The 27071-nt window shown below is 46.0% G+C and overlaps 1 protein-coding gene across 1 annotated transcript in view; it reads right to left on the reverse strand.

The window, feature by feature from the left end:
• Positions 1–17306, reverse strand: part of EDARADD (EDAR associated via death domain) — a 78748-nt gene extending 61442 nt beyond the window's left edge. The window contains exons 1-3 of the mRNA XM_049645977.1: positions 16774–17306; positions 6026–6084; positions 1865–1904 (exon numbers count right to left, since the gene is read on the reverse strand). Of these exons, the coding sequence (XP_049501934.1) occupies positions 1865–1904; positions 6026–6084; positions 16774–16837 (163 nt within the window). The 5' untranslated portion in view covers positions 16838–17306. The remainder of the gene's footprint in view (positions 1–1864; positions 1905–6025; positions 6085–16773) is intronic.
• Between the last annotated feature and the right edge of the window lie 9765 nt (positions 17307–27071).

Raw genomic sequence — 27071 nt, forward strand, 5'->3', positions numbered from 1 at the left:
TTTTTTTTTTTTTGAGAGAGAGGGAGAGAGAGAGCACTGACACAAGCAGGGGAAGGGCAAAGGGAGAGAGAGGGAAAGAATCCCAAGCATGCTCCACAGTCAGCATGAGCCTGACAGAGGGCTCGATCCCACAACCCTGGGATCATGACCTGAGCTGAAATCAAGAGTCAGATGCTCAACCAACTGAGCCACCAGGTGTCCCAGGCAGGCTCTTAAAGTGAGGTCTGCATCCCAACCACTCAGGTGTGCAAATACACACAGGTGCCTGGGCCTGACCCCAGACCTACCATGTTGTGCTTTCAGAGCAGCTGGGCCCAGAATCTGCATTATAAACGAGCCTCCCCCACACTCCCAGATGGTTCTTCAGTGCGCGCTGAAGTCTGAGGAGCACCACCCAAGGCTGCCTCCCATCTGTCCCTGGCTGCCTGGCTTGCACCTTGCACCATCTTGCTGAACTAAAGAGTTAAATCACACTGGAGGATTCGGGACACTTAGAAGTCATTCAACAGGGGAAAGGAGGAAGTGAGCTTGCCAGATGCCACCCCTACCACAGCCAGGATTTGGACTCAATCTTGGCTTTCGGTCTCTTTTCCCTACATCACTGCCACCCCCAGGACATGCACAGGAGGCAAAAGGAATTAAACTCTAACAGTGTAATTTCTGGATGCAAGGAGAAGAGTCTGGCGAATAAGGGATGGAGGGGAGGGGAGCTTTAGTAGAGCCCTAGACTTCACCTCAGGTGGGCCCAGGCAGGGAGCTCCCTCCCAACTCTCCAGTTGGGTGACCCTATGATCACCCCGTCACAAAGACTGCCAGGAAAAGCCATGTTGGCGGGTGCCGGGAAGCCCTACCTCTCCAGGAAGCTGGGGGCCCCTGCCATCTCTGACGCTGGTCAGATCTGATTGTCCCCCCACCTCCCCCACTCTGGGTTGTCAGCAGAGCACGAGGTAAATGCTCCAGTAGGGCAACCAGCAGCTTGGCCTCCAGAGCAGACACAGCTTTGTGCACGGCCCCACAAGAGAAATCGGGAATGGCTGAGCCTAGCCATTTTTCTGGTCTGTACTGTGCCTAAAACGTTAGCCTGTGAATTACAAAGAGGTTTCTGGGGGATTTCTGTTTGTCTGTTTTCTGCTTTAGGGCCTGACAAGCATCCTTTGCCCCTCTGTCTAGTAAGAGAACCCTCCTTCCTGTGGTTTGGGTAGAACTCACTCTACACTCTCCCCCACCCAACCTCAAGGCTCATACCTGACCAATGCCCTCTTCCATCCTCCTGATGGCAACAGACGATTCACAGATGGCCACATGACCCAAACCACCCATATGACAGTCATCCCCAGAATTATGTGGGTGCTAGGGGAAACCCCCTCCCAACCTTGCTCTGCCATCTTGAGGGGGCACTGCGTAAAGCTGGAGGCATTGGTGACCACCTTTCCCATCATGAAGGGAAAGCCTGCCCAAAACTGGAGCCAAGACAGAGCCATGAGAGGGACAGAAAGACAGAGAGACCGAGCCCGAGAGCATCATTTAAATGCTTGGACCCAGGAGCGTCCAAAGACCCTAAGCCAATATGTCCCTCCTCCCTTTTTTAAAATTAACTTGAGTTAGACTTCTGTCACTTGCATCCCAGAGTCCTGGCTATCTTCATTTCAGGCATGTGAAAAACACCACAGGAATTTAATGGATAATTTCTAATGAAGTATCTTACAGATTTAAATAAGAAAATTCATGCCTGGGATCATCCACAAGTCGTCAGCTAAATTATCAGTATGTTTCTGTTTTACACACGAGAAATTGCTCTGACTGGTGCTTTGTTCAAGATATTAAAATAATCACAAGTTCAAGTAGTTATATTAACCGTACATACCTTTAGGGAGTCCTGTATCTTGAATGGGGTATTTGTCTGACTGTGGAAACCAACAAAAGAAGAGAGTTATTCTTAAACACCATAGTCAATTGTAAGATCAAAGTGAAAAGAAAGCTTTGTTTTGGGGAAGTCATAATTTTAGTTTAAAACCTCGCAAGTTTCTAGCCATGGCTTTATCAACAGGCCTGACCCATTGCTTGTTTTTATGCTTAGTGCATAAAAAATGAAATCCACATTGACAAGAAGTTAATGTTGGAACATGAGACAGAATAAGCCTTCTCAATTTCCTCAGCTCTGACCACTAAACCACACTTCCTCTCTTTTCTGCAGTGCTATTTCCCCTATTTCCTGTAGTTTAAAATTGAGGAACGTTTTCACGAATTATGGGGATAGACTGATATCTTGTCATCATTTCTGTGATATTCATTTGGGTCAACAAGCCTACGTGCCAGGCAGTATTCACTATTGGAGAGCTCTGTCCTGGGTTGACTGGGATGGGATTCAAAAGCCAACCATCCCTACTGACCTGCACAAAGATCTACAAAGATCTACTCATTATGCATGACCATACACAGTTCCTCAATGCCCTGGATGAGGGCAATTCCATTGGAGGGAATTCAAAATAGCAAAGGCTCTTACAATCATGTATGTCTTTGTTGGTACCTCCATGCAGGTATCTAATGTTCTGAACACTTTGACTTCCGATTAAAGAATGGAGTCATTCTCTGATGACTTACATGAGAGGAGCGAGAATGTGCCCAGTCTCCCTATCCTGTCCCCTAACCCCTATTCAGCTCCCACCCTCCATCTGGGCCTTTGGGCCCATGCCCTCCAGCCTTAAAACGAAAGTTACACCTTCCAACTTGCCTGTAGGTCTCACACATGTCCTCCTCTGACAGAAGAGAAGAAGAAACAAATGTGGAACCAAGAATTTTGTTTTAAATCCCTTTCCTTGCAGTTACTTTGGAGATGAACAGTGAAGCTTCAGAACCTCTAGGAGCCTCGAACTCCTCTTCCACAGAAGAAATCAATCAATCATGGAGAACTTAAAAAGTCAAGTTTTCCCTCAGACTAAATTCTTCTTGATACTCTGTTCTCCAGAGAATGGAAAACACACCTGTCCTATAACACTTACCAGGCTGTTTTTAAAGTATGTAGTTGTCTATTTCCTGGAACAAACTTGGAGTTTTTCAAGAGAAGGAACTATGATCTTTGCAACTCCACATTTTGACTCAGCGTGAACTGAACATCTACCAAAGGTCCGCATGAATGAACAGGCTCGAGCAAACACAGGTTTCCTGAAAAGACACTTAAGCTAGGCCTGGAGAATGCCCAAGAACTTGGGTGACCAAGAGGAAGGAACACAGTAATTGCAGATGGCAGACACAGGTGGTCTGGACAGTGACAGGTGTAGAAGACCCATCAGCTTGAAGCAGAGACGCACGCTGGGGGGGGACAGGGCTGGATCCGAAATGATGGAGTCAGTTTACATGGAAGATCCTGGAAGTGAGGTGGAAAGATTTAACGGGTGCCATTCTAGGTGTTTGGGAAGGTTGGCCTATCCAACTGTGCATGGGAAGATGTTCAACACTGTCTCGTAGAAACTCAGACAAGCAAACAATTTCAGCACAGTGCGATCACAAGTAGAGTTTGGGCTGTGGAGAAGGGGGCCCCAGAAGGCCCCAGGGTGAGGCAAAGAAAGCGTCACAGGTCAGCGAAGCTTGAACTGAGAAGAGGAGGAACAACAGGGGTTCATCAGGTGAGGAAGCAGGGAGATTTTCTTCGCTGGATGGAGCAGGGTTATCGGTATCCCAGGAAGATGAGAAGGCCTGGGTGTTTCAGGAGCAGCAAATAGCTACTCAAGCTTGACTCATCAGGAGGGATGCTGAGACGGGGTCGTGGAGGATCGCGTGTGCCATTCTGAAGAGTATAGGCTTAACCCCAGGAGCAGCTGCCATGTTATGGGTTGATGTGCATCTCCCCAAAAAAGACCTGTTAAAAGTTCTAACGCCCAGTACCTCCGAATGTGACCTCATTCGGAAATGCAATCACTATAGATAGAGGACTAGTTAAGGTGAGATCATACTGGAGTAGAGTGGACCCTCAATCCAAGATGACCGGTGTCTGTACAAGAGACACAGACCCACAGGGGGAATTCGGCCACGTGCCAACGCCGTGAGGGAACGGATGGGTGCAGTTACAAGCCGAGGGCCACCGCCAGTTACCGACAACCACACAGGCCTGCGGAGAGGAGAAAAGATTCTTCCTCCACTGATTCCGGGGGGAAATGGCCCTGCCAACACTGGGGTTTGGCTTCTCACCTCCAGAAGCGTGGGACATTTAGGTCACCCATTATGTGGTGCCCTGTTGTGGCCACTCCAGCAAACTGACCCAGGGAAGGCTTAGAAAAGTCAATCTGGCCCAGCGTGGAGAAGCGATCAGAAGTAGCTGTGACCCAAGGAGAACCTGATGTTGGGAAGAGAGTGGGAGTCCCAGGGGAGCACAGGTCGGGCACTAGGGACAGGAAGGACCGACTGAGTAACACCCTATAGGAGCCTTACGGGTCCCCAGCTCCCGTAAGGAACCGCAGCACAGGGGATGACAGGAATGATCCACAGGGCTGCTCTGCATCCTGTCCTTACGGACGCAGGGGCAGGGGATTCTTTCATACTGATTTCCACTGTGTGTCCAGCTCCGTCCCATTCCCACTTAGGAAACTACAGTGCTGACTAAAGATATGAAAACAAACATCTCAGGGCTTTGAGACACAGGTGCCGCATGAATCACCAAAGACTTAAAGACATTTTGTTGAATTGTATTGTTTAATTATATTGTTGTGTGCATTTATGTCATTCTAACTAGATCAGTTCCTCAGAATTGTTCATGACTGGGCAGTTCCTCTCCTCCAAATGCTGACAGAAAAGAAAAGAGAAGGAAGAGAAGAGAAGAGAAGAGAAGAAAGGGAAAGAAGGAAGAAAGAAAGGAAGGAAGGAAGGAAGGAAGGAAGGAAGGAAGGAAGGAAGAGGGAAAGAAGGAAGGAAAAAAAGAAAGAAGGAAGGAAGAAATGAGGCAGGAAGGAGAGGAAAGAAAGAAAGAAGAAGAAAATGTGTCACACACTATATGCATAATAACACATGAAATGTTGCCAAAGGCACTGATTTGGTCATAAAACAAGAGGCAGTACCACATAGGAGAGCAGGGCTCCAGTCTGGGTGATTTTATACAAATCCGTTAACTTTCCTTGCTTCTTCTGTAGCATGGGGGTAAAAACAGCTGTCCTACCACCTCACCGCTTATTTGGAGGATGAAGAATGATGGATGTGAAGTCCTCGGTAAACCTTAAGCAGGAGACATGCTACAGAGTGGTTATGGGAAGGCAGGGCAGGGACCTGAAGCCAGCCGCTGGGCCGCTTCCAGTCGGGCCTCTTTTTTTTTTAATTTTTTCAACATTTTTTATTTATTTTTGGGACAGAGAGAGACAGAGCATGAACGGGGGAGGGGCAGAGAGAGAGGGAGACACAGAATCGGAAACAGGCTCCAGGCTCCGAGCCATCAGCCCAGAGCCTGACACGGGGCTCGAACTCACGGACCGCGAGATCGTGACCTGGCTGAAGTCGGACGCTTAACCGACTGCGCCACCCAGGCGCCCCCAGTCGGGCCTCTTAACCTCATCCTCTGTGCCTCAGTCTTTCATCTGTAAAGCAGGCAGTGCTTACCTGGAGGGAGGTTGCAGGGATTAAATGCAATAACACACTGAACCAAACGGCGGACGCCCATCTGGTGAATGGGCAGCCCCCAGTTACTGGAAGGCAGCCCTGTTGTTTCCTTCAATCTCACATTAAATAACTTGAATTTGGAAGAAGAGGAAGTTAAAAGGAGACAGATAAGTATTGAGTAGACAAACGTACAAAGACCTGATGTAATCTAAGCAGATCACTTCTGGTACGTGCCAAACAAGAACAGAAACCTAATACTATTTTTAGCCTTAGAGAAACCCAAAGTTTATTACGTCACAGAGAACACTGTGATAAAGACATTTATCTTGGGAAAACCGAACTTGGGGTTTCTGATCTTCATGTTAATACTGAGCCATAAAAATGCAACAAAAGGGGAAAAGGAATAACAAGAATTATCGCCATTCATGTAAAGTTTGTAACCTACCACGTTAAAGGATAAAGTGCTAGGGTCCGTGTCTTCCACTGGCTCCTTTGCCATATGATCTGAAAAAAGCAAACAAACAAGGGGAGAGTATTTAATTTAAGAGCACAAAGGTGTCCTTTGAGAACTGTCTTCACAGCGATGCAAACCACCCTAATCAGGTTTGAGAAACACTTACTTTCAATCATTACTCAAAACAAATTCAGGAGGAATGGGGTCAGACCACACCAAGAAAGAGATTAAGACAAATAAACTTCATTAAAAAAAAAAAAAAAACAAACAAACACCATAATTTGGGACAGTTTCCTTGTAAATATCTATAAATACTCAGAGTTCCAAATAGTCATGAACTATGCAGATGTCATTCTCAGGACTGTGTGGCATACTGGATTTGATTATAACTTTGTCTTCTGCTTCTCTCCATTTCCTACTCTTTTGTAACTCATTAAAAACTTTTTTTAATGTTTTATTTTTTAGACAGAGAGAGAGAGAGTGTGCAGGGGAGGGGCAGAAAGAGAGAGGGAGACACAGAATCTGGAGCAGGCTCCAGGCTCCAAGCTGTCGGCACAGAGCCCGACACAGGGCTCGAACTGACCAACCGTGAGATCATGACCTGAGCTGAAGTCAGCCGCTTAACCGACTGAGCCACCCTGGTGCCCCTCATTTTTATAACTTTAAAATACTAAGCATCTGGATGTGGTTTATGCAAATTAATAAAGTCAGAAATACCTCCCAGTATCATTATCAAACAAAAAGTGACTTTGATTTCCCAATATATTTGCTTCTTATTTACCACTTGTTGCATTTCAGGAACTGAATGAGGAAATGCAGAAAAAGGGATAGGCCTCGGTCAAAGCCACAACTACATCTTAAGAATTTGCACAAAGTAGAAAAAGGTTCCCCTCTCCAAGACACTTTATCAGACATCTGCCAGAAAACTATCTTAATAAAGAACCAAATCTGTTTGGGGAGGGGGTCTTCGAGATTTATGCAGCACACCACCCATGAAACCCCCTAAGGGGCAGCCTTGGGTCAGCCGACTTTTCAACTTTCATTTTTTCCCTCCAGATCTTCATTAAGTATACACTGTGGACCAGGCACTTAGACCCAGGAAATGCCTTTGGGGATCCAAATGAGCATAGCAGGATGATTTATAATAATTTGTGTTTGTTCTCCCTAGATGTTCCCTTCACACTGCTGCTCCTTTGGGCATTGTCAACACCTGTCAGGCAAAGACATGGGGAAAGTCCAGACACATTCTAGAAGGGAAACATCTATTTGTTTGTTTTATGACAGCCTAGTCATTGGAGAGATTAAACAAGATGGCCCAGAGGAGTAGGGACAAACGAGGAGAGCTTTCGCCAGTGTCATTCCACAGAGCAGGGGACAGACATCTGCAGCCTCATGAGTGGGGACCGTGGCCTGGTCCCTGGCAGAGCCCAGAGGTAGCAAGGCCACAGCAGGAGATGCACCAACGGGACTTCCCAACCCCAGCAAAGGGACCCGTGGTTTGTGTCTAGCCCAGAAACAAAGGGCTGCTGGATCGCAAGGGTCCTGCAAGGCCCAGACCCTGAGGACAGCAATGCCCACCAAAATGTACTAAAAATTCAAGGCCCCTCTCTAGTTTTCCAAGCACCACATCATCCTCTCAGATTCCCGTGTGACCCTGAGGAAGGGCCAGGTCCCGACTCGGACTGAAAAGGAATTTCCTGGGAGCCCAGGGGAATATGGACTCAAATATGGATTTAAATCCATGTAAACAAAACAGGAACCACCTGTGTTGCTGATTTCACCCAGAGTTTTCACAACTGCTCCTGCCCAAGTGATAAGTCATTATAATACAGAGCCCTCAGTGTTAAGAAACACAAGTGCAGAATGCTATGGAAACAAGAGGAAGCGTAAATGCCCAGCCTGGGGTACACAGTGGGGTTGTGCGGGGGGGGGGGGGTGCAGGGAGAAGATCCTGCCGGGGAATGGACAGCTGGGTCTGGAAGGATGAAGTGAAGCTAGCCAGGAGAAGGGGTTGGGGAGGGAAAAGCATTCTAGAGAGAAGGAACAGCATGGGAGAAGGCTGAGAGGGGATAAAGAACATGGCACATTAGTATACTTCAGATATGTCCGGCCAGACACATCGAGTTTGGTTTCTGAGTTTTTCCTTTTCATTCTTCTCCTTCCGGTTCCTGGCTGGAGACAGGGTGGTGGAAGCCGTCACTGAGTAATCTCAAGTTCCTTCCTCCCTCCCCACCTATCACGGCCTTGTTGCAACAATTTCATTTTCACTAAAGCATACTTAGATGCTAATGCTTTATTTTTTTTTTATTTTGAGACAGAGAGGGAGCGAGCGCAGAGGAGGGGCAGAGAGAGGGGAGGAGAAAGAGAATCCCAAGCAGGCTCCATGTTCAGCCTAACTCAGGGCTCAACGCCAGGACCGTGAGATCATGACCTGAGCTGAAATCGACAGTCAGATGCTCAACCGACTGAGCCACACAGGCAGGCGTCTCTGGATGATAATACTTTAAAACCTGCCCCCCACCGGGGGTGTGGTGTATCAGCAGGTATCAACAATGGCATTTCAGGTCAAGGGCTGTGCAGGACCTAGAGAGCTGGGGAGGGGTGTGTGTGTGGGGGGAGGTGGTGGTTTCCAAATGACCCTAACAGAATTCATGCAGACATCACCCACTGTATCTGTAAGTTAGTTCTGTTTCCTACAGAAAAATTAGCATGAAAGGAAGGAAAAAGAGGAAGAAAACGGAGGACATGGTCAGGAAAGGCAGAATCACACCAAAAGTGGCAGTGAGGACTCAAACAGCACAGTTAAGGAAGGCACAGTGGGCTTGGGTGCTGAAGGCTTTGGTTCTCCCTGCCACATCCTGAGAGCAGTGGTCTGGCCTTGAGCCAGTGTGACCTTGGATGACTCACCTAAGTGCTTATGGCTTCAGGCTCCTCCCCTGTAACCTGCGGGGTCGGGGGAAGGGGGGATAGGGGTGTCCCAGGTGATGGATACTGTGGTCAGGCCAGGATTGGGAACCCCAGGCTGGAGGAGCGTGCCTCACAAAGCTATGAGGTGAACAGGAAAAGCCAGGCGGATGATGGCACATGTTTGGAGGCCCAAAGTCTCTTGCTTTGGTCTGAAATCTCTGAGACTAAACAGAATTTATGATGGCAAGGGCACAAGGAATTCAGGTTTTTCATTTTCTGATGTACGGCAGCAAAGCGAAAGGGTAATCGGGAAAGGCGATGTGTTCGGACCCCGTAGTAAAGGCACGTCCAGGTCTTCATTGGAGTCTCTGATGTAGATCAGGCCGTGGAGGAAGTTCTTCTGTGCACATCACTGCCAAGCACGCACACAGACCCAGGCCTGCGTGGTGCCCAATGTGCCCTGCCTGACATCGTGCCTTCTCCCACCCGGGACGTCCTTGTGGTTCGCGCTCAACTACCTGTGTCTGCCAGGCCTGGGTGGGTGTGTACCAAGGAGGGTATTTGGAGGAGGGCTGATCCTGATTCTCTGACACTGGTCTGGAAGTAGGAAGTTGCCCTAAAGGACTTCTGAGAGCCCTTGGAGCTGCATGTTTACAGTATTATTACATATAAAATCAAATCTCTTATTTAGAAGCATTACAGTGTTTATTTTTTATAAGTTCCAGGGAACAGCAGGCAGGGCCCGCAGGCAAAGCTCTGACAGCAGCTGGGACATGGGGCACGGGAGGAGCCAAAACAGAAAGGGGGACCACATGAGCTCAGGCTGGGACTTCCCCTAGCTCCCAGCCGAAGCCCTGCTCTCTCTGGCAGTGCTTTCCTCCCAAAGCCACCTCGACTCCGGGATCAATGTCTCCAGGCAAGAAGATACACATCACCCCAAGTTACCTGGGAACTGACCAAAAAGGATCTCGCTGATGGCACTGATGTTTAATTTACATGAGCGTCTTGTGGAGAGTTCTCAAAAGGCACGAGAGAAGCCCGTGGTGACCTGACGCAGCGTGGCCCTGGAGGACACCTGGCCCGGCTCTCGGAGACATCAGGGGAGAGCAAGCTAGGCAGGCTGCTAGATCGTTTCTTCTTTCTCTGGGCCTCAGGTTCCTAATCTGTAATAGTCAGGGGTGAACAGAGCCTCCACGCGTCCTTCCAGCTTTAAAGGTCCATGAGCGGTGAGAAGCAGTGGCCCCATCGGCCAAAGAGCATCTTCAGGCTAAAGTCACTGAATGATATAGGAAGCCGCGGTCAGCACCTTCCTCTGAAATTCCCATTAGAGCTCCCGCTTACCTGGTGCCCAGCCCGTGCTGCAGGGGTTACCCCCAGGCTCAGTGTATCCTCGCAGGAACCCCGAGGAAGGTTCTGGTGCCTCCCTTTTTACATAACTGTGTGCCTAAAGTCACAGGGTAATACAAGAGCCAGAATCTGGACCTGGGACTTTGTGACTTCAAAATCTGCCTATTTTGGGGCACCAGGGTCACTCAGTCAGTTAAGTGTCTGACTTCGGCTCAGGTCATGATCTCATGGTTCATGAGTTCAAGCCCCGCATCGGGCTCTGTGCTGAGAGCTCAGAGCCTGGAGCCTGCTTCGGATTCTGTCTCCCTCTCCCTCTGCCCCTCCCCCACTCAACGCTCTGTCTCTCTGTCTCTCTCTCAAAAATAAACAAACATTGAAAAAAAAATTTTTTTTAATCTGCCTAATTTCCACTACTTTCTAGAAGTTCACGCACTGACAACCTGACATGCTCCCCTGGGGGGGAATCTTAGTGTCCAGATTTTCCCTTTTAATAAGGATATTAGATTAGGACCTACTCTAATGACCTCATTTTAACTAGATTACATCTGTAAAGCCTCTATTTCGAAATAAGGTCACATTCTGAGGTACTGGAGATTAGAATGACAACAATGTTTCTGGAGGAACGCAGCTCAACCCATCATAGTTTACTCTCTGGCCCCCCAATTCACATCCCTCCCACATGCAAAATACAGGCACCGAGCGCTCCCCCAAAGTACTATGCATTCCAGCACCAGCTCTAAGTCCCAAATCTCCTCCTGACTCCTCATCCGCTCAATGACCCAAATCGCATCCTTAGAACCGTGGACCGCAGCCCACGGCCTCTCCAGAAGCAACCGTCCCCTATTTTGCAACACACACCCTGGTGAGCCACCCAACAGCCGTATGGTTCCACTCCAACACCTCCCTTCATTAGCCATGGAACACGGGCGCCACCCGTTCCTAGACACAGTCTTTCAAGGGAAATCCAAAGACCTCCTCTAAGGATGTTCTTTCAGAGCGAACAAAGAGGGAAGCATGCCGGAGCGCCCTGGCTTTCCCAGGGAACCAGGAGCCGTGAGAGGCCTTGTGTGCTTTCGAGTGAAGAACTCAAGACAAGTTTCGAACTTGCAGTTTCAGAGCGAACTTATTTTTCCTCTGTTATTAGGATTTTGTGAGTACGATCGCTTTTCTGTTGACCGACGGCTGTTTTCATTCTTGGTTATGAAGAAGTCCTAGAGCCCTAACCATACTCGGGACACAAGGTCTCAGGGAGGCAGTGCTCTGGTGGCACTGGCACACTGTTCATTTTCTCTTCTTCCCTGCCGTCTGCAGACCTCACATCAGGTGCTGAACAAGCGGAAGAAGGACCAGGGGTCCAGAAAGTGCACACCCAGGGGGTGCCTAGGTGGTTCAGATGGTGGCATCCAACTCTTGAGTTCTTCAGCTCAGGTCACGATCTCAGGGTTCACGGGTTCGAGCCCCACATCAGGCTCTGTGCTGACAGCACAGAGGCTGCTTGGGATTCTGTCTCTCCCTCTCTGTCTGCCCCTCTCCTGCTGCAGCATGTTCTTTCTCTCAAAATAAATAAACTTAAAAAAGAAGAAGAAAAGGAGAAAGGAGAACTCCAGCTTGCCACGGCTCTCTGGTGCATCTGAAGAAGGGCTAGCTGGTCTGGCTGGTCAAAGACCTGTGCTCCTTGAAGCGGTTGGCTCTTCTGTCCCGGTTTCCATTCCCACTGCTACCTGGGACCCACCTAAACTCATTGGGGGGGGGGGTGCTGGAAGGGGCAGTGAGAGACGAGGGGCCACCCAGGGCTGTCCTGAGCTGCTGCCCCACCAGCAGCCTCACTGCACAGTGCAAACAGGGACCCCAGAACAAAGGAAGGACATGCACCCATGAGCTGGTGGCCCTGGGCAGTTAGCTCATCGCAGTGATTCACCCCCACCTCCTCAACCCAAGGTTTCAAAGCCTCTTTCTTTGCTTCTGGCTTGAAGTCTGTATGAACGTGAGCCAGACTGGACTCACCTCCGACACAGATGATCTGACTCATTCCGTGTTCGATTTTTATTAGTGGCAGAGATAGAGTGAGACAGCCTTACTAGAACCTGCATGACTGTTTTTCTTCCATTTGACCCCAACAGTCTTATAGATTTTTAACCTGCTATGATAATATATATATACCTTTGTTATTTGCACGTGAAGACACAAACATCTTTTTTATATTTACAAGGTAAACTCAGTTGACATATCTAACTGGATGAAGAAGTTTCTAAAATCTCAAAACAAGAAAAGCTTTTACTGCCCACAGTTTGAAGCATATGTGGTTAAACTGTATACTTCCATTCATTCAGTGAGGCAGTAAGTATTTAACCAGGGCTTACAAAGCGCTGAGTGGTGTGGGAAACAGAGGCAGAAACAAATGGTAGACAAAATTAAATGGCCTTATAACCTGCAGCCCATTGACAATTATCGAGCGTAACAATTCTCCAGGACCTCCCTACTGTCTTGATGTTGAGGCTTTGCTGGAAGGGAAAACCACCTTAGCACAAAGACAGCCAGGCCTCCAGGATCTGTGTCTTCTTTAGCATATGAAAATGCTGTTGGAGACTTCCTCTTGCCTTTACCTCCCCAGCTCCCAAGTATGTAATCAGCCACTCCTCACTATCGGGCATCGATTCCTGCCCCACGGGTCCTGTCCCTGTGCTTTAATAAGATCACCTTTTTTTTTTTTTTTGCACCAAAGATGTCTCAAGAATTCCTTCATGTCCTTTGGTTCCGGATCCCCACCACCACTCGGAAACCACACCACCGAATACCGTGACAGGTGTGAGCTCTGTCCAAGAGCTTACTGTCTAGTTGGGGACAGACAGGAGTGGGGGTGGAGGGGCGGTGAAGAGGGCCTTCCGGACAATGAAAACAATGTCTGCGAAGGGGCAGGGACGGCAGGGGTAGGTAGAGACGGACGTAGAGAGAATGAAAACCTCTGAAGGACTGAGAATCTGTTAGAAAAGTCCATGCAGGTTTCTTAAGTAGACAAGTGCAGGATCTGTTAGGTCTCTGGCCACCTTTTGGTGAAGCGGCGGGTAAAAGGCAAGCGTAGGTGTGAACACGGCAGGTGAGCGCTGAGTGCAGGAAGTCAGGAGAGAGCATGGGAGCTCGGTCAGGGATGCAGAAGGGAAGACTCCCTTTAATGAGTTCCACAAATTGGCACCATCTGTGGCTTCACTGCAGAAATAGAAGGGGTGGGCGGGTATGCGCTGGAGGTTATAGACATTAAATGAGAAAGGGAAAGTCATTTTCGATCTTTTTTTAGATGGAGGAACCCTCCTCTTACTGATAGACTCCCAGAGTGGGAACGGACATGGGGACATCTTTCGAATGTCTGAATAGGTTCTTCTATATCTTTGCGAGTGACAAGGAGACCTCGACCTTAGGAGGTCTCTCCCCACTCTGTGGGAAGCCAGAAAGATCTCACGTACAGATTTGGGTTCTACCTCTTAAAGTTCAGGAGACCAGTTTCTTTTGAAGGACACCCTCCTATCATCATCCCCTCTGGTCACGCCTCATGTACTGGGATTTCCAAGTCCTTTGTTCCATTTTGGCTGGGCCAGGCAGACCAAGAACACCACGACAGGAATTCTAGATCCTGTAGTGCTAGTGTGGTCCGCTAAGACCACGTTGGCTGCCCTGGTGGCCTCTTCACACCATGACTCACTGAGGCTTTTTACACACTGTATCACTATTAAGGGGCAGTTTCTGGGCCTTGTCTTCTCTGGTGCCATTAATTTGGGGGGCCCAAGCAGATTTTACACTTGTCCCCATTCCATGGATCCCCGTACCCCCTCCCCCCCAATCTTTTTGAAGCCCCTTCGCCACTATCATGTAATGAGATCTGAGACGACTGTTGGTAAAATCGGGCCTCACACCTCTTGGCACTTGTCTGTCCATCGGGTTCTTGGAAGACGTGGATGTGGAGGTGAGTGGGGGTGGCTGCCCTTTCTGTTTTTTCCCAAACAGTGGGTATGGGGGGAGGGAAAGGAGATCCAGACAACTGATTTATTTCCCATTTCCCTGGAAAACATATTTACCATTCCCCACTTGAAGAAGAATTTAGACCTTGCTTCAAAATCTTCAGGAAACTCTCCCAAACTTAGCACACCATGATGCCAATGTAGCTGTCTTCTGACTCACCTCCAGATACTTTGTCTCCTCCTAACTGCTCAAACCACAGATTAATGATGGAATGTTGCTCTGTCCCTGCCCAAGCCCAGGCCAGAAAATAGGAAACACGTTTATCTACGCAGTTACAGGCAGTTCTGTATATGTGGTTTTCTCCGCAGCCTTTCCAACCTCAGCAAAGGAGAAAAATCCGTAGCGTGCCCTGGGGAGTAGCTCGATCATTCATTCATTCCTCCCAAGACGATGGGAGAACAAGGGCAGAAATCCTGGAAGGTAAAGTCTGAGGAGGCCCTTAAATCAAGTAAGAGATGAAAGAAAAATCGAGATCCTGGCCTGGGTACACACAGTATTTTAACATAAGGACAGAACTAGAGACCATTCTAATTAAAGGCCTCTACAGGTGGGATCCCACAGGTGGGATCAGCCTCTCGGTTTCCTGGATACCAGTTCATGCAACGGCTCTGAGGGCCAACGTACATACAGAACAAAAGCATTTAATGAAAGTGAAAAAGAGGAGAGAAAAGGAGAAATGAGAAGGCCTGTGAGTGGGGAGAAAGGAAGAGCCGGGGAGGAAAGAATGAAATCCACTCCTTGCGCTCTTTCCTGCCAGAGAGGCTTGAGAGACTTGTTTCAACTGGGATCCCGAGTCCAGAACAAAAGCGGCGGGGGCCACAGCGCGGGGAGAGGGAAGGCGCGTCCCAGGCACGCGTGGGGGTGCCGAAGGGTGGGGGCGGCGGGCGCGCAGGAGGCCGGCGAGACCCGCGGGGATCGGCAGCCGCTCGCGGGGGGGACCTCGCACCGCGCCCTCGGGGCCCCGGGCGCCGCCGCGGTCCCCGGCCCGACCCCGCGCGGACCGGGGTGCGGCGCCCCGTCCAAGGTCGTCCCGGGAAGCCCCGGGGTCGCGGGAGGCTCGGCCCCACGGTAGCTGCGGGAGCCTGGCGAGCTCGCGGGCCGCGGTTCCCGCTCCAGGTGAGGGCGCGGTGTCACTTTACCTGCGCGCAGAGGGTCGTCCGGGAAAGCCATGGGGCGGGGTGGGGCAGACGAGCGCCCAAGGGGGCTGCGCGGCCTCGGAGACGGGGTTGGAGAGCGGGAGGGCAGGGATGGCAGGTCCTGCCGTGCCGACGCTCCCGGAGCTCACCACCGCGGCTCTGCGCGCCCCTCCTCCTCCTCCTCCTCCTCCTCCTCCACCTCCTCCCAGACTCTCCGCAGCGTCCTCCGCGTGCTCACTTCCTGCTTCGGCAATTAGCAAAGCCCCTTCTCGGCGCGGCCGCCTCCCTCCCTCGGCAGGCGCGGGCCGGGGCCGGGGCGCGGGGAGGGGCGCCCGCGTGCCCGGAGCGTCGCCAGTTCGGGCAGCGCCCGCAGCGGGCGTCCTTCCTGCCGCGCGCCCAGGCTCCCGACCTGGCGGCCCCTCGAGCGCCGTCCCGGCCTGGCTGCGAAGGAATCAGTGGCCTTAAATCCCGGCTGCAGTCGCGGGTCGCCGTGCTGGCCCCCTAATCACGCCGGGGCCGGCACGCAGCTCTCCCACCGCAGGCCCCGCGATCTGCTGTCTGAAGTCTCCCGGTCTTTGGGCAGCGAATGCCGCTGCATGGTGGCACACGCTGACAACCGCGATTCGGAGTTTTCTTTGGGCGATAGCTATTACGTGGCCTCCAGGATAGATGCTGCACAAAGGGAGGGAAACGAGAGAGCGCCTGATCCACACCCGTACAGCCGTCTAGAAAAATAGCCGGGGTTCTCTCGGAAATGCGGAATCGGTTCTTACAAGAAAACCACTAAGGTCTAATTTAAAGGGGAACATGCGCCAGTTACTTACGGGAGCACAGACTGGCGTCGTTTACCAAGAATACATTAGAGATAGTTGTATTTTTAAAAAATTTTTCCAACGTTTATTCACTTTCCGAGAGACCGTGAGCGGGGGAGGGGCAGAGAGCGAGGGCGACACGGACTCTGAAGCAGGCTCCAGGCTCTGAGTTCCGCGGGGCTGGAACTCGGGAACCGCGAGATCAGGACCCACCCGAGCTGCAGTCGTCCGGCGCTTAACCCACTGAGCCACCCAGGCTTCCCAAAGACAGCTGTATTTTAATTAAACCTATCGTCAGTCATAAGTCTATTACACAAACGTTATAGGCAATTTAAATGTAACAGGACTCTCCTAAGGGTTTTTAAAGAATCCACATCGGCCTGGGCAGGTGAGGATGGAAAGACGTATGTAAGAGACAACATAATCGCTGTTAGCACGCAGTGTCAGCAATTGATCATTAAAGGAGCCGCCTCCAGCCCAAAGCTCAGCTTTGAGAAACGCAGAAAAGCAGCAAATACCTACATACCCTCGTGGTGACCAGAGGCTTGTTTTGTGCTTCTCCTCATCTGTTTAGTGGTCCGGAGGCCCATGGCGCTCTCCAGATTGGTGTCTTAGTCTCTGGAAGAGGCCATGGAAGAGGCAAGAGCCTCAGAAAAGAGTGACCCGCTGTGTGTCTGAAGAAAGTAACAACCTTCTAGATGAAGCTTTCTGGGGAACTTGTAAGTGGGAGCGTAAGCTTCCTTCTGGTCTGCTTCTGATAGGAAGGGAAATTTTTTCTAAGAGTATTTTTTCTTCGAATCTATTTTGAGGTTTGGTTTGTGGTTCTTGCAGACTTCTCACGAACATGGAATTATTTCTAAAGTTGGTTGGCAGGAACCACATATCAAATTGTGCTATCTTGTTAACACTGTAAGCTTGAGCACTGCCCTAAAGCTGGTTGGCCTTTCAAAACCCTGAACTAGAATTCATCTCTGTATCACTCTCATTCTTTATTATACCGAATAGAAGATAGGTGGCAGAAATGTACTTTCAGATTAAATTTTTTTTAAGGATTGATTATGGACGTAAATTATTATCTCCTTTCATTCAATTTCCTTGTACCTCCTTTTCTATGAATTGCAACCATAACCCATCATTATCTTCACTGTTCCCATGTGCTTTGTGAACTATAAAGTGTGCACTACAAACGAGAACTTTTTTTTTTTTTTTTGCAATTTACAAAAGAACTAATTTAAAAACAATTCTCATCCACCATCATTCCCACAGATTCCCATACAAGCTATTTGCTCTCACATTATGTCATTCGGCTTTTGCTTCTATTGCTTCTAAAGAGTGTAAAACACTCAGCTCAGGCCATGACTCAGCTTGTTTCAGCTGACTTCAGCTCAGGCCATGATCTCATGGTTCGTGAGTTTGAGCCCTGTGTCGGGTTCTGTGCTGGCAGCACAGAGCCTGGAAGCTGCTTCAGATTCTGTGACTCCTCTCTCTGCCCCTCCCCTGCTCTCTCAAAAATAAATAAACATTAAACAAATTTTAAAAAGCACTCTTTAAAATGGACATTTTTTTTACATTTCCTGATAGCCCCTACATACTCATGAATCTCAGAATCATGGTAAATGGGGATGGTGGACTTGGTAATCAAGGAGTCAGGCATGCTGGATATGACTCATGCCCCTGTCACTGGGAGTTTGGGTTACTTTGGCAAGCAATGCAAACTCTTGAGTGTAAGAATTTATAGGACTGTGAAACTTCAATGGAATAATGTGTCTATAAAGATACCTAAACCAGGGGCGCCTGGGTGGCTCAGTCAGTTAAGCATCCAACTTCAGCTCAGGTCATGATCTCATGGTTCATGAGTTCGAGCCCCCATTGGGCTGGTTGCTGTCAGCATAGAGCCCACTTCGGATCCTCTGTCCCCCTCTCTGTGCCCCTCCCCTGCTCATGCTCTCTCAAAAATGAGTAAACATTAAAAACAAACAAACAAAAAAAACTAAACCAGTGCCTCTCACATAGTAGGTACAAATAAACCAGCTACCTTCCTGTTTTCATTCTTTCCTTGGAATTTAGTTTATTGCAAGAAGTTCCTATTTGTTATAAGAAATTTGTCGTAGTGTTTGTGCATAGCATAGATGGATGGATTGAGTCATAGCATCAAATAACATACTTTTTGAATTGCCCATTCCCCCTGCCCCAACGCCAAACAAAATGCCAAGCCCTCGGGAAACCAAAGTGAGAAGTCCCCAACTTTTAGGAGTTTATGGTCAAGAGAGACTTGCAAATACTGTTTCACTATAGAACTGGGATCATGAAGGTTTAAACCAGGAAGAGAGCATGTGTACAAGAAAGGCACTGAAGATGTATGCAAGCCATCTGGCTGGGTGGTGACCACCCTCAACCTGACAATTTGCCTTGAAAGCCTTCAGGCAAACTTTGAGACCTTTATTCAAGACAATCTGGCCTTAAGTAGGGAAAAACATACACACACACACACACACACACACACACACACACAAACTGTTGGTCTTGTGTCTTTTCACGAACCGATGACAGTTATCAGAAATGTTATCTTTAAAGAGAGAAAGCATTAACTCAAAATATATTTTATTTGATTCATCACAGAATATGTTGTTTTTGTTCATTTTACACCATTGTGGCTAAGTGTTACTTAAATTTGTGCAACCTGAGATAAAAAGTTATTATTGAGGGTATGTACATTGTATACAATGAACCCAGCAAATTGTGCTCCCAGACAGGGTCTCATCTATATAAAAGTGGCTGTAATGGGGGCGCCCGGGTGGCTCAGTTGGTTAAGTGTCTGACTCTGGATTTCGCCTCAGGTCATGATCTTCCAGCTCATGGGTTCAAGTTCCATGTGGGGCTCCACACTGACAGTGTGGAGTCTGTTTGAAATATCTCTCCCTCTCTGTCCGCGCCTCTCCTGCTTGTGCTCTCTCTCAAAATAAATAAACATGAAAAAAAGTTTTTTTCAAGCAGCTATAATGGAAGTGCATGGATTTGGGGCAATAGGAGACTCCTCACATTCCAGAATGAGACAGTGCCTCCCTCAGCTGCATTTGTGTGATAAAACCCTGTGGAATTGTGTGTGATGCAAGAGGCCTAATGAGAGTTAATACGTTTGCTGGTCTCCTTGAATTTTGTCCAGTGTGTTAAGGCACTTGTAGGGGATCTCAGCTGTTTTACCACCTGACTGCTCATGATAATGCCCCAGTTTTCTTCTGGAAAACCGCCATTCCCACTTTCAGTCCATGTGATTAGGCAGTGGCAACATCACCCTGACGCCCGACTCTAGGGTTTGGGCATGTGACCCAGTAATAGCCTTTCAGACCATTACTGAGTAAGCCAATGAGTCTAGGAGGTGCATGGGACCTTTGCCGGGTCAGTGGGGCCGTGGGGTCAGTGGGGTCTCTAAATAACTAGCCGGAGATCATTTCTTCCACCACACCACATGCTTGTGTGTGAAATGTTTGCCAGGGTGCACATCACAGAGAGCCTTGAATGCCAGACGAAAGCATTTGAGACTATTTTTCGTGCAACAGGAAGCCAGGAAGCTAGTTTTGAAAAGCAGCATATGAAAATTGGTGTTTTTGGAGGATTAGTGTGGCAGCTGTGTGTAGGATAGGATGGAGGAAGGCGCGAACTCAATCCAAGAGTGCGTTTAATCTTCACAGTGCACTGTAATTTATTACAGAGTTGAATTTGCATCCTTGTCCAAAAGTGAGGGAAACTCACATCTGAAACTCACATCTAAAAATTGTAAATGTTCTTTTGTTGCCTTTTTAAGCATTCGTTATCTCCCATGAAGTGATTGCTTTATGCATTTGCAGATGTTCCTTACAAATGATGTATTCCAAAATGTTGACAGAGGGACTAGAAAACTTATGTAAGGAAAATATTATCATTTTTGTTGATGTGAGCCCTATTTGACAGGGGCACAGCACTCTGGTGCATATACTTAAGCATGAATGGTTCTTAAAGTTTCTTCTACCTACTTGGACAAAAGCCGTTCTATGTACAGGAGAGTAAATCTCTCTCGCCGACTTCTACCAGCTTACTTTGAATCATTTACCCATTATGACGCATGAGCCAGAAAACCACCATTTTTGTGCTGTGTTTGGTTTTCCACAAAGAGAATGGAACAGTGGGTGATTCTCAGTGTGGGTCTTGCTAAAAACACTTTGAGTGCCATGGATAGGGAGCGGGAGGTACGGAGAGGTAAGGAGATGGGAGAAAAAGTATGGCTGTCTAATGAGCACTTTATCCTGGAACCTGACTACAGCCTTGCGCTCTCACCACTCACAAGTGTGTGCTGGTACCTTGACCTTGGGTGCCATCATCCTCAGCATGTTCGGCTGCTTTCTTAGTGAATATATATAATAGCAATTTATTTCTTGCTCCAGATATTAAGAGAAAATCTGATCAAAGAGATGAACTTTATGGATCAAAACCTGACACCCAACTAACTGAAGTCAGCTAGAGATTTTGTTCCATTTCTGCTGTTAGGAGAAAAGGGCAGATGAGAAGAAAACCTGGTGTTATCGGCGACCAACTAAAAGTTGTGTAGTCGGCACCTGAGAGTTTAGTTTCCTGTGCTGTGTACCCTCAGAATGTGGAACACGGGCTCAAGTTGCTGACTTGGGAATCTACAAAATCATCCATCATTTAATAAATTATTTTAAAACTTGTCATTTAGAGTGTACTCTTTTTATAAAAAATGTTTATTTATTTTGAGAGAGAGAGAGAGAGAGCACACGAGTGGGACAGGGGCAGGGAGAGAGGGAGAGAGAGAATCCCAAGCAGACTCCTCACTGTCCACACAGAGCCCAGTGCGGGGCTCGATCTCATGAACGGCGAGATCATGAGCTAAGCTGAAATCGAGAGTCAGACTCTTAACCAACCGAGCCATGTAGATGCCTCTAGAGTGTATTCCGAGCTAAGACAAGAAGGTGGACTTAGATACAAGTGAGTCAGATGAGGAACTATTAGAACTAATAGGTGAATTTAGCTTGGAGGAGAGAAAAAGCTCAATGTACAGAACACCACCAGCTTTCCTATAGATCAGCAATATGGAAATGGTGGAAATGATCCCATTAAAACAGCAAATAAAGCTATAAAGTTACTGGGGATAAATTCAATAAAACTATCTTTAAAAATCGCAAGAACTACAAAGCTTTCCTGAAGGCTGTAGAAAATAAATCTGAGTAGATAGAGAACTATACCAGGTTAATTGATAGGAAGCCTCAATATTGTAAAGATACTCATGGTTGCCTAATTAATCTATGCAGTTAATGAAACCCAATCAAACTAATAAGATTTTCTTCGAACATGAAACTGGTTGTAAATTTATATGGAAGGGTAAATTCAAGATAATTTTGAAAAAGAATAACAAAAAGGTGGTATTTGCCCTATGAGATAGCAAGGTATTATAAAGTAACAGTAATTAAAACAGTGAGTATTGGTATAGAAAAGGATTAACAGGAGCAGAAAAAAATGAAGCACAGATTCTTGTATCTTTGGGGAATTTGCTACATGATTGAAACATTTAAATGTTGAGAAGATAGTTCAAAAATAGTATGGGGATATTTTGCTATTTAGATGAACAATGCGATTTATATCCCTACCATACCTTATACATAAAAGTAAGCTTCAAATAGATTAAATATCTAACTGTAAATTATTTAACATTAAAATTAGTAAGAGAAACTATAAGAGAGAATGTTTTAATAACTTTAGTAACAGGAAAAGCTTTCTTAAGGTAAAAAAATCAACAGACATGAAAGAAAAATCTGATAAACCTAACTGGATAAAAATTCAAATTCTGCACCATAAGACAATAGAAAATTATAAAACAGGGGTAAACTTAGAGAAATTAATTACATATATGATATTCTATTTTGTAACTTATAAAACTTATAATTATAAAATATAAAAATTAATTAAATATAAAATATAAATAAAATTTAGGTAAAAATATAAAATATTTGTATTTCTAATTATAAAATAGAATAGTATATAATATATAACTTATATATATAAAAAATCAGTCCAAAGTTTTAAGAATTTATTTAAATAAATTAAAATATGTTAACAATAATTCAGCATAAGGTTGGACAAACACTAGGTAGAAAATCCCCAGAAGAAACAAAAATGGTCAATAAAAATATAAGATATTCAACCTTGTAAAAATAAAAGAAATGCAAACTCAAGCAATAAGAAGCTAGCAGAAGGGCAAAAACTTGAAATCTTGCCAATATCAAATACTGGCAAGACTGAAGAAACAGGTTTTCATACACTGTAGGAATGTTAATTTATATGGTCACATTGGAGAGCAATTTGACCTAAAATTGCTAAATTCGCTAACATTGACCCAAAATTTCTCTAAAGGAATATTTGCATGTGCTACTCGGAGGCAGGCATAAGAATGCTGGATGCAGTGTTTTTGCCATAGCAAATATTAGAAACAATCTAAATGTCAATCAATAGGGGGATGAATAAATATATAATATAATCATGCAATGCAATATTTTACAGAAGGTACCAAAAGTAAGCTAGGAAAACATTTTAAATGAAAAAACAAGTTGCAAAGTGATATCAGGGGTAGACACAAGCCAATCCATATGTTTTCTATAACTACATTCTAATTTTTAAAAAATGGATACGTACCAACTTTACCTTGCAACCAAAGCAGAGTAACCGGAACTAGATCTACCCTCTTGCCTGAAACAAGAACAGCAAAAAACCCAAATAAAATATATGAAACAACAGTTTTTAAGGCACTACACATCAGACAAAAAAGGCCAGTGATCCCTAAGAGCCAGGATATAAGCGAGGTGATTCCTGTGCTTGCCCCAGCTTAACGCCTTGAGAGAATTTCCAGGGTGTGGCGCAGAGAAAGGGATTGAGGCAGAGTCTTATGGACTCCCTGATGTGAAGAACTGTGGCTAGAAGTCACAGGACAGGAAGCTGTAGAGACTTCGCAGAAAGGTCCTCAGAGATCCATGGGATGTCCCTCTTGACTACTCAGCATACCATTTACTGATAGATGCGTTCATATTGGAAATGACCCACAGTTGGGGAGGATGATGAGAGGGACTGTAGTAGAAGATCAGAGGGAACAGTACCCGGGGCTCACTCAGAGCCATGCATAGTGCTTACCAGTCCAACCAGACTGCAAATACCTTGCATTTCATGGGAATTTGGTAGATTACACAGAAGAGTCTTGCCTCAGTACCGGTAAGTAATTACCCCTGGACTGATCAGGCACTGCCCCAGTCCCACCTAACAAATCTTAAAAGACCCAAAAGGATCAAACTCTTTTCAAGTAACTTAGCTGCATCCTGAAAAACTCAATAAATACAAATACAAAATATAAAAGTACAAAAATATCCAGTACCCAACAAGGTAAATGCACAGTGTCTGGGATATAAAGATACTAGGCTTGCAAGAAGTAGGACAATGTAGGCTAATAATGAGGAGAAAAATTAGGTAATTAAAACTAACCCAGACCTGACACAAATGTTAGAATTAATGGAGAATAGTAGGGGTGCCTGGGTGGCTCAGTCGATTGAGCGTCTGACTTCAGCTCAGGTCATGATCTCACGGTTTGTGAGTTTGGGCATCAGGCTCTGTGCTGACAGCTTGGAGCCTGCAGGCTGCTTTGAATTCTGTGTCTCCCTCTCTCTTTGCCCCTCTCCTGCTCATACTCTGTCTCTCTCTCTCTGTCTCTCAAAAATAAATACATATTTTTAAAAAATTAAAAAAAGAATTTTCAAAAAAAACCCAGAATTAACGGAGAACATTAAAACTTTTATTATACCTGTATTCCATAGGTTCAACAAGCTATGTAGAGACACGGAAACTATTAAAAAATCCAAAGTAAAACTTTCAGAGATTAAAACCATAATACTTGAGGTTAAAAAAAAAAAAAAAGAAGACTAGATGGGATTAGCAGCAGCTAAGACATTGCAAAAGAAAAGATTAGTGGCTTTAAGTCACCGCAATTGAAAGCACTGAAAATGAACCTCAGGGATGGGGCACCTGGGTGGCTCTGTCTGACTTTGGCTCAGGTCATGATCTTGCGGTCCATGGGTTTGAACCCCGTGTCAGGCTCTGTGCTAACAGCTCAGAGCCTAGAGCCTGCTTTGGATTCTGCTTCCCTCTCTCTGCCCCTCCCCTGCTCACGCGGTCTCTCTCTCTCTCTCTCAAATAAACATAAAAAAAAAAAAAGAAAAAATGAACCTCGGGGAGAAAAAGTAATTTTATAAAAATGAAAATAACTGTGGGACAACTTCAAGTCACCTAATATACATGTAAAATACATGTAAATGAAATCCCTGAAATGGAAAGATGGTGGGGGACCAAAAATTGTTTGCAGAAAGAATGGCTGAAAGGTTTCCAAATTAGATGAAAACCTTAAACGCACAGATCCAAAAATGCTCAGTGAACACCCAGCACCAGAAACATGAAAACAACTTCACCAAGCCCCACATTTGCTCAAAGCCATAGACAAAGACTAAGTCTTAAAGTGGCCACAGGAAAAAAAGATACATGACAGAGCGACCAAACTAAGAATAACAACAGATTTCTTATCAGAAACCATGCAAGCCAGGAGACAGTGGATCAGTATGTTTAAAGGACATAGAATTGTACACCCAGTAGAAATGTATTTCAAAAATGAAGGTGAAGCTTTTTTTTTTAGACATGTAGAAGTTGAAAGAGTTCATCTCTGGCAGACCTGTACTAAAGGAGTCAGTGTATTTGAAAGCTAATAGATTTAAAGCAAAATAGTGACAATGTATGCAGAGTTTATAATGTATGTGAAGGTAAAATTGACTCAAAAGCAGGAAGGAGAGAAATGGAAGTACACACTTTTAAGGCTCTAATGCAGGAATTATTAAAATATCATTTAAAGCTATACTGTGATATGTTAAAGATGTATACAATCACCGAAATAACACGAATGAGACTTATGGCTAGCTAATAAGCCAATAAAGGAGATAAGATGAAGTCAGAAATAATACAGCGTGGCAGTTTCTTAAAAAATTACATGTAGGAGCACCTGGGTGGCTCAGTCAGTTGCGTGTCTGACTCTTTCGATTTCAGTTCAGCTCACGATCCCACGGTGGTGGGATTGAGCCCCGCATCAGAATCCATGCTGACGGTGGAGCCTGCTTAAGATTTTCTTTCTCTCTCTCTCTTCCTCTGCCCCTCTCCCTGCTCATGTGCTCTCTCTCTCTAAAAAAAAAAAAAGTCGGGGCAGGGGCACCTGGGTGTTTCAGCTGGTTAAGTGACCGACTCTTGATTTCGGCTCAGGTCATGATCTTATGGTTTATGAGTTCAAGCCCCACTGCCTTTGTGACAGTGCAGAGCCTGATTGAGATTCTCTCTCTCTCCCTCTTTTTCTCTGACCTCCTGTGTACTCTTTCTCTCTCTCTCAAAATAAATACAAATTAAATGTATACCTACTATATGGTCCAGCCATTCCACCCTTACTCATTCACTCCAGAGCAATTAAAACATATTTAAAAGATTTGTGCATGAATATAAAACCTAAAACTATAAGACATCTAGAAGAAAACAGAGGAGAAATTTTTGTGGCTTTGGGCTAAGCAAAGATTTCTTAGGTACAACACCAAAAACACATACCTATTAAAAAATGTAAATATTGGACTTCATCAAATTTTAAAACTTTTCCTTTTCTAAAGAAACTTAGAATAATGGAAAGGGCAGCCACTGCTGGGAGAGAATATTTGTAAAACATGTGTTCGACGAAGGACTTTTTGCTAAAACGTGAAAAGAACCCTCAACATAAGGAAACAAACAACCCAATGGAAAATGTATAAAACATTCAAAGAATCATTTGGCCACAGAAGTTGGCAAATAAACACAAGGATAGATACTCACATCACTAGTACTTTAGGGAATTCTAATTAAAACCATAATGAGATACTACTTGACACGTGTTAGGATGGCTAAACTAAGAGACTGACCATACCAGATGTTGGCAAGGATATGGAGGAGCTGGGATTCCCATGCCCTGGTGGTTGCAGTGTTAAGGAGTACAACCTGTTTGGAAAACCACTTGGCGGTTTCTTAAAAATGTAAATGTATACCTACAACATGATCTTGCTATTCTACATCTTTACCCACGTGTTTTAAAATCTCATGTCCAAAGACTGGTGCACAGTTCAGTGCAACTTTATTTGTAATAACTCCAAATTGGAAACAGCCCAGATGTCCATCAATGGGCGAATGGGTAAAAATACTGAGGTATACCTTTAGCATGGAAGCCTACTCGGTAATAAAAGGAATGAACTGGGGCATCTGGGTGGCTCAGTTGGTTAAGCATCCTGCTCTTGGTTTCAGCCCAGGTCATGATCTCACCGGTTGAGATCAAGCCCCATGTGGGGGCTCTGTGCACTGTCAGTGCAGAGCCTGCTTGGGATTCTCTCTCTCTCCTTCTCTCTCTGCCCCTCCCCCCCCCCCACTCTTTCTGTCTCTCTTTCAAGATAAATAAACTTAAGAAAAAAAAGGAATGAACTATTATCACTAACAACATGGATGAATCTCAAAATAGTTATGCTGAGTGACAGAGGCCAGAAAAAAGGAGGAGTACTTAATGTATGACTCCATGTATATAAACCTATTGAAATGCAAACTCATCTCTAGTGATAGAAAGCTGATCTTTGGGTGCCTGTGATTGAGGATGGGGAGGGAAGAATGATCACAAAGAGAAATGAGTAAACTTGAGAGGTGGATAGGTTCACCACATAGAGTTTGGGGTAAAGACTTCATAAATGTATACAT

The sequence above is a fragment of the Panthera uncia genome, chromosome D2 (assembly GCF_023721935.1).
Source record: "Panthera uncia isolate 11264 chromosome D2, Puncia_PCG_1.0, whole genome shotgun sequence".
NCBI lineage: Eukaryota > Metazoa > Chordata > Mammalia > Carnivora > Felidae > Panthera > Panthera uncia.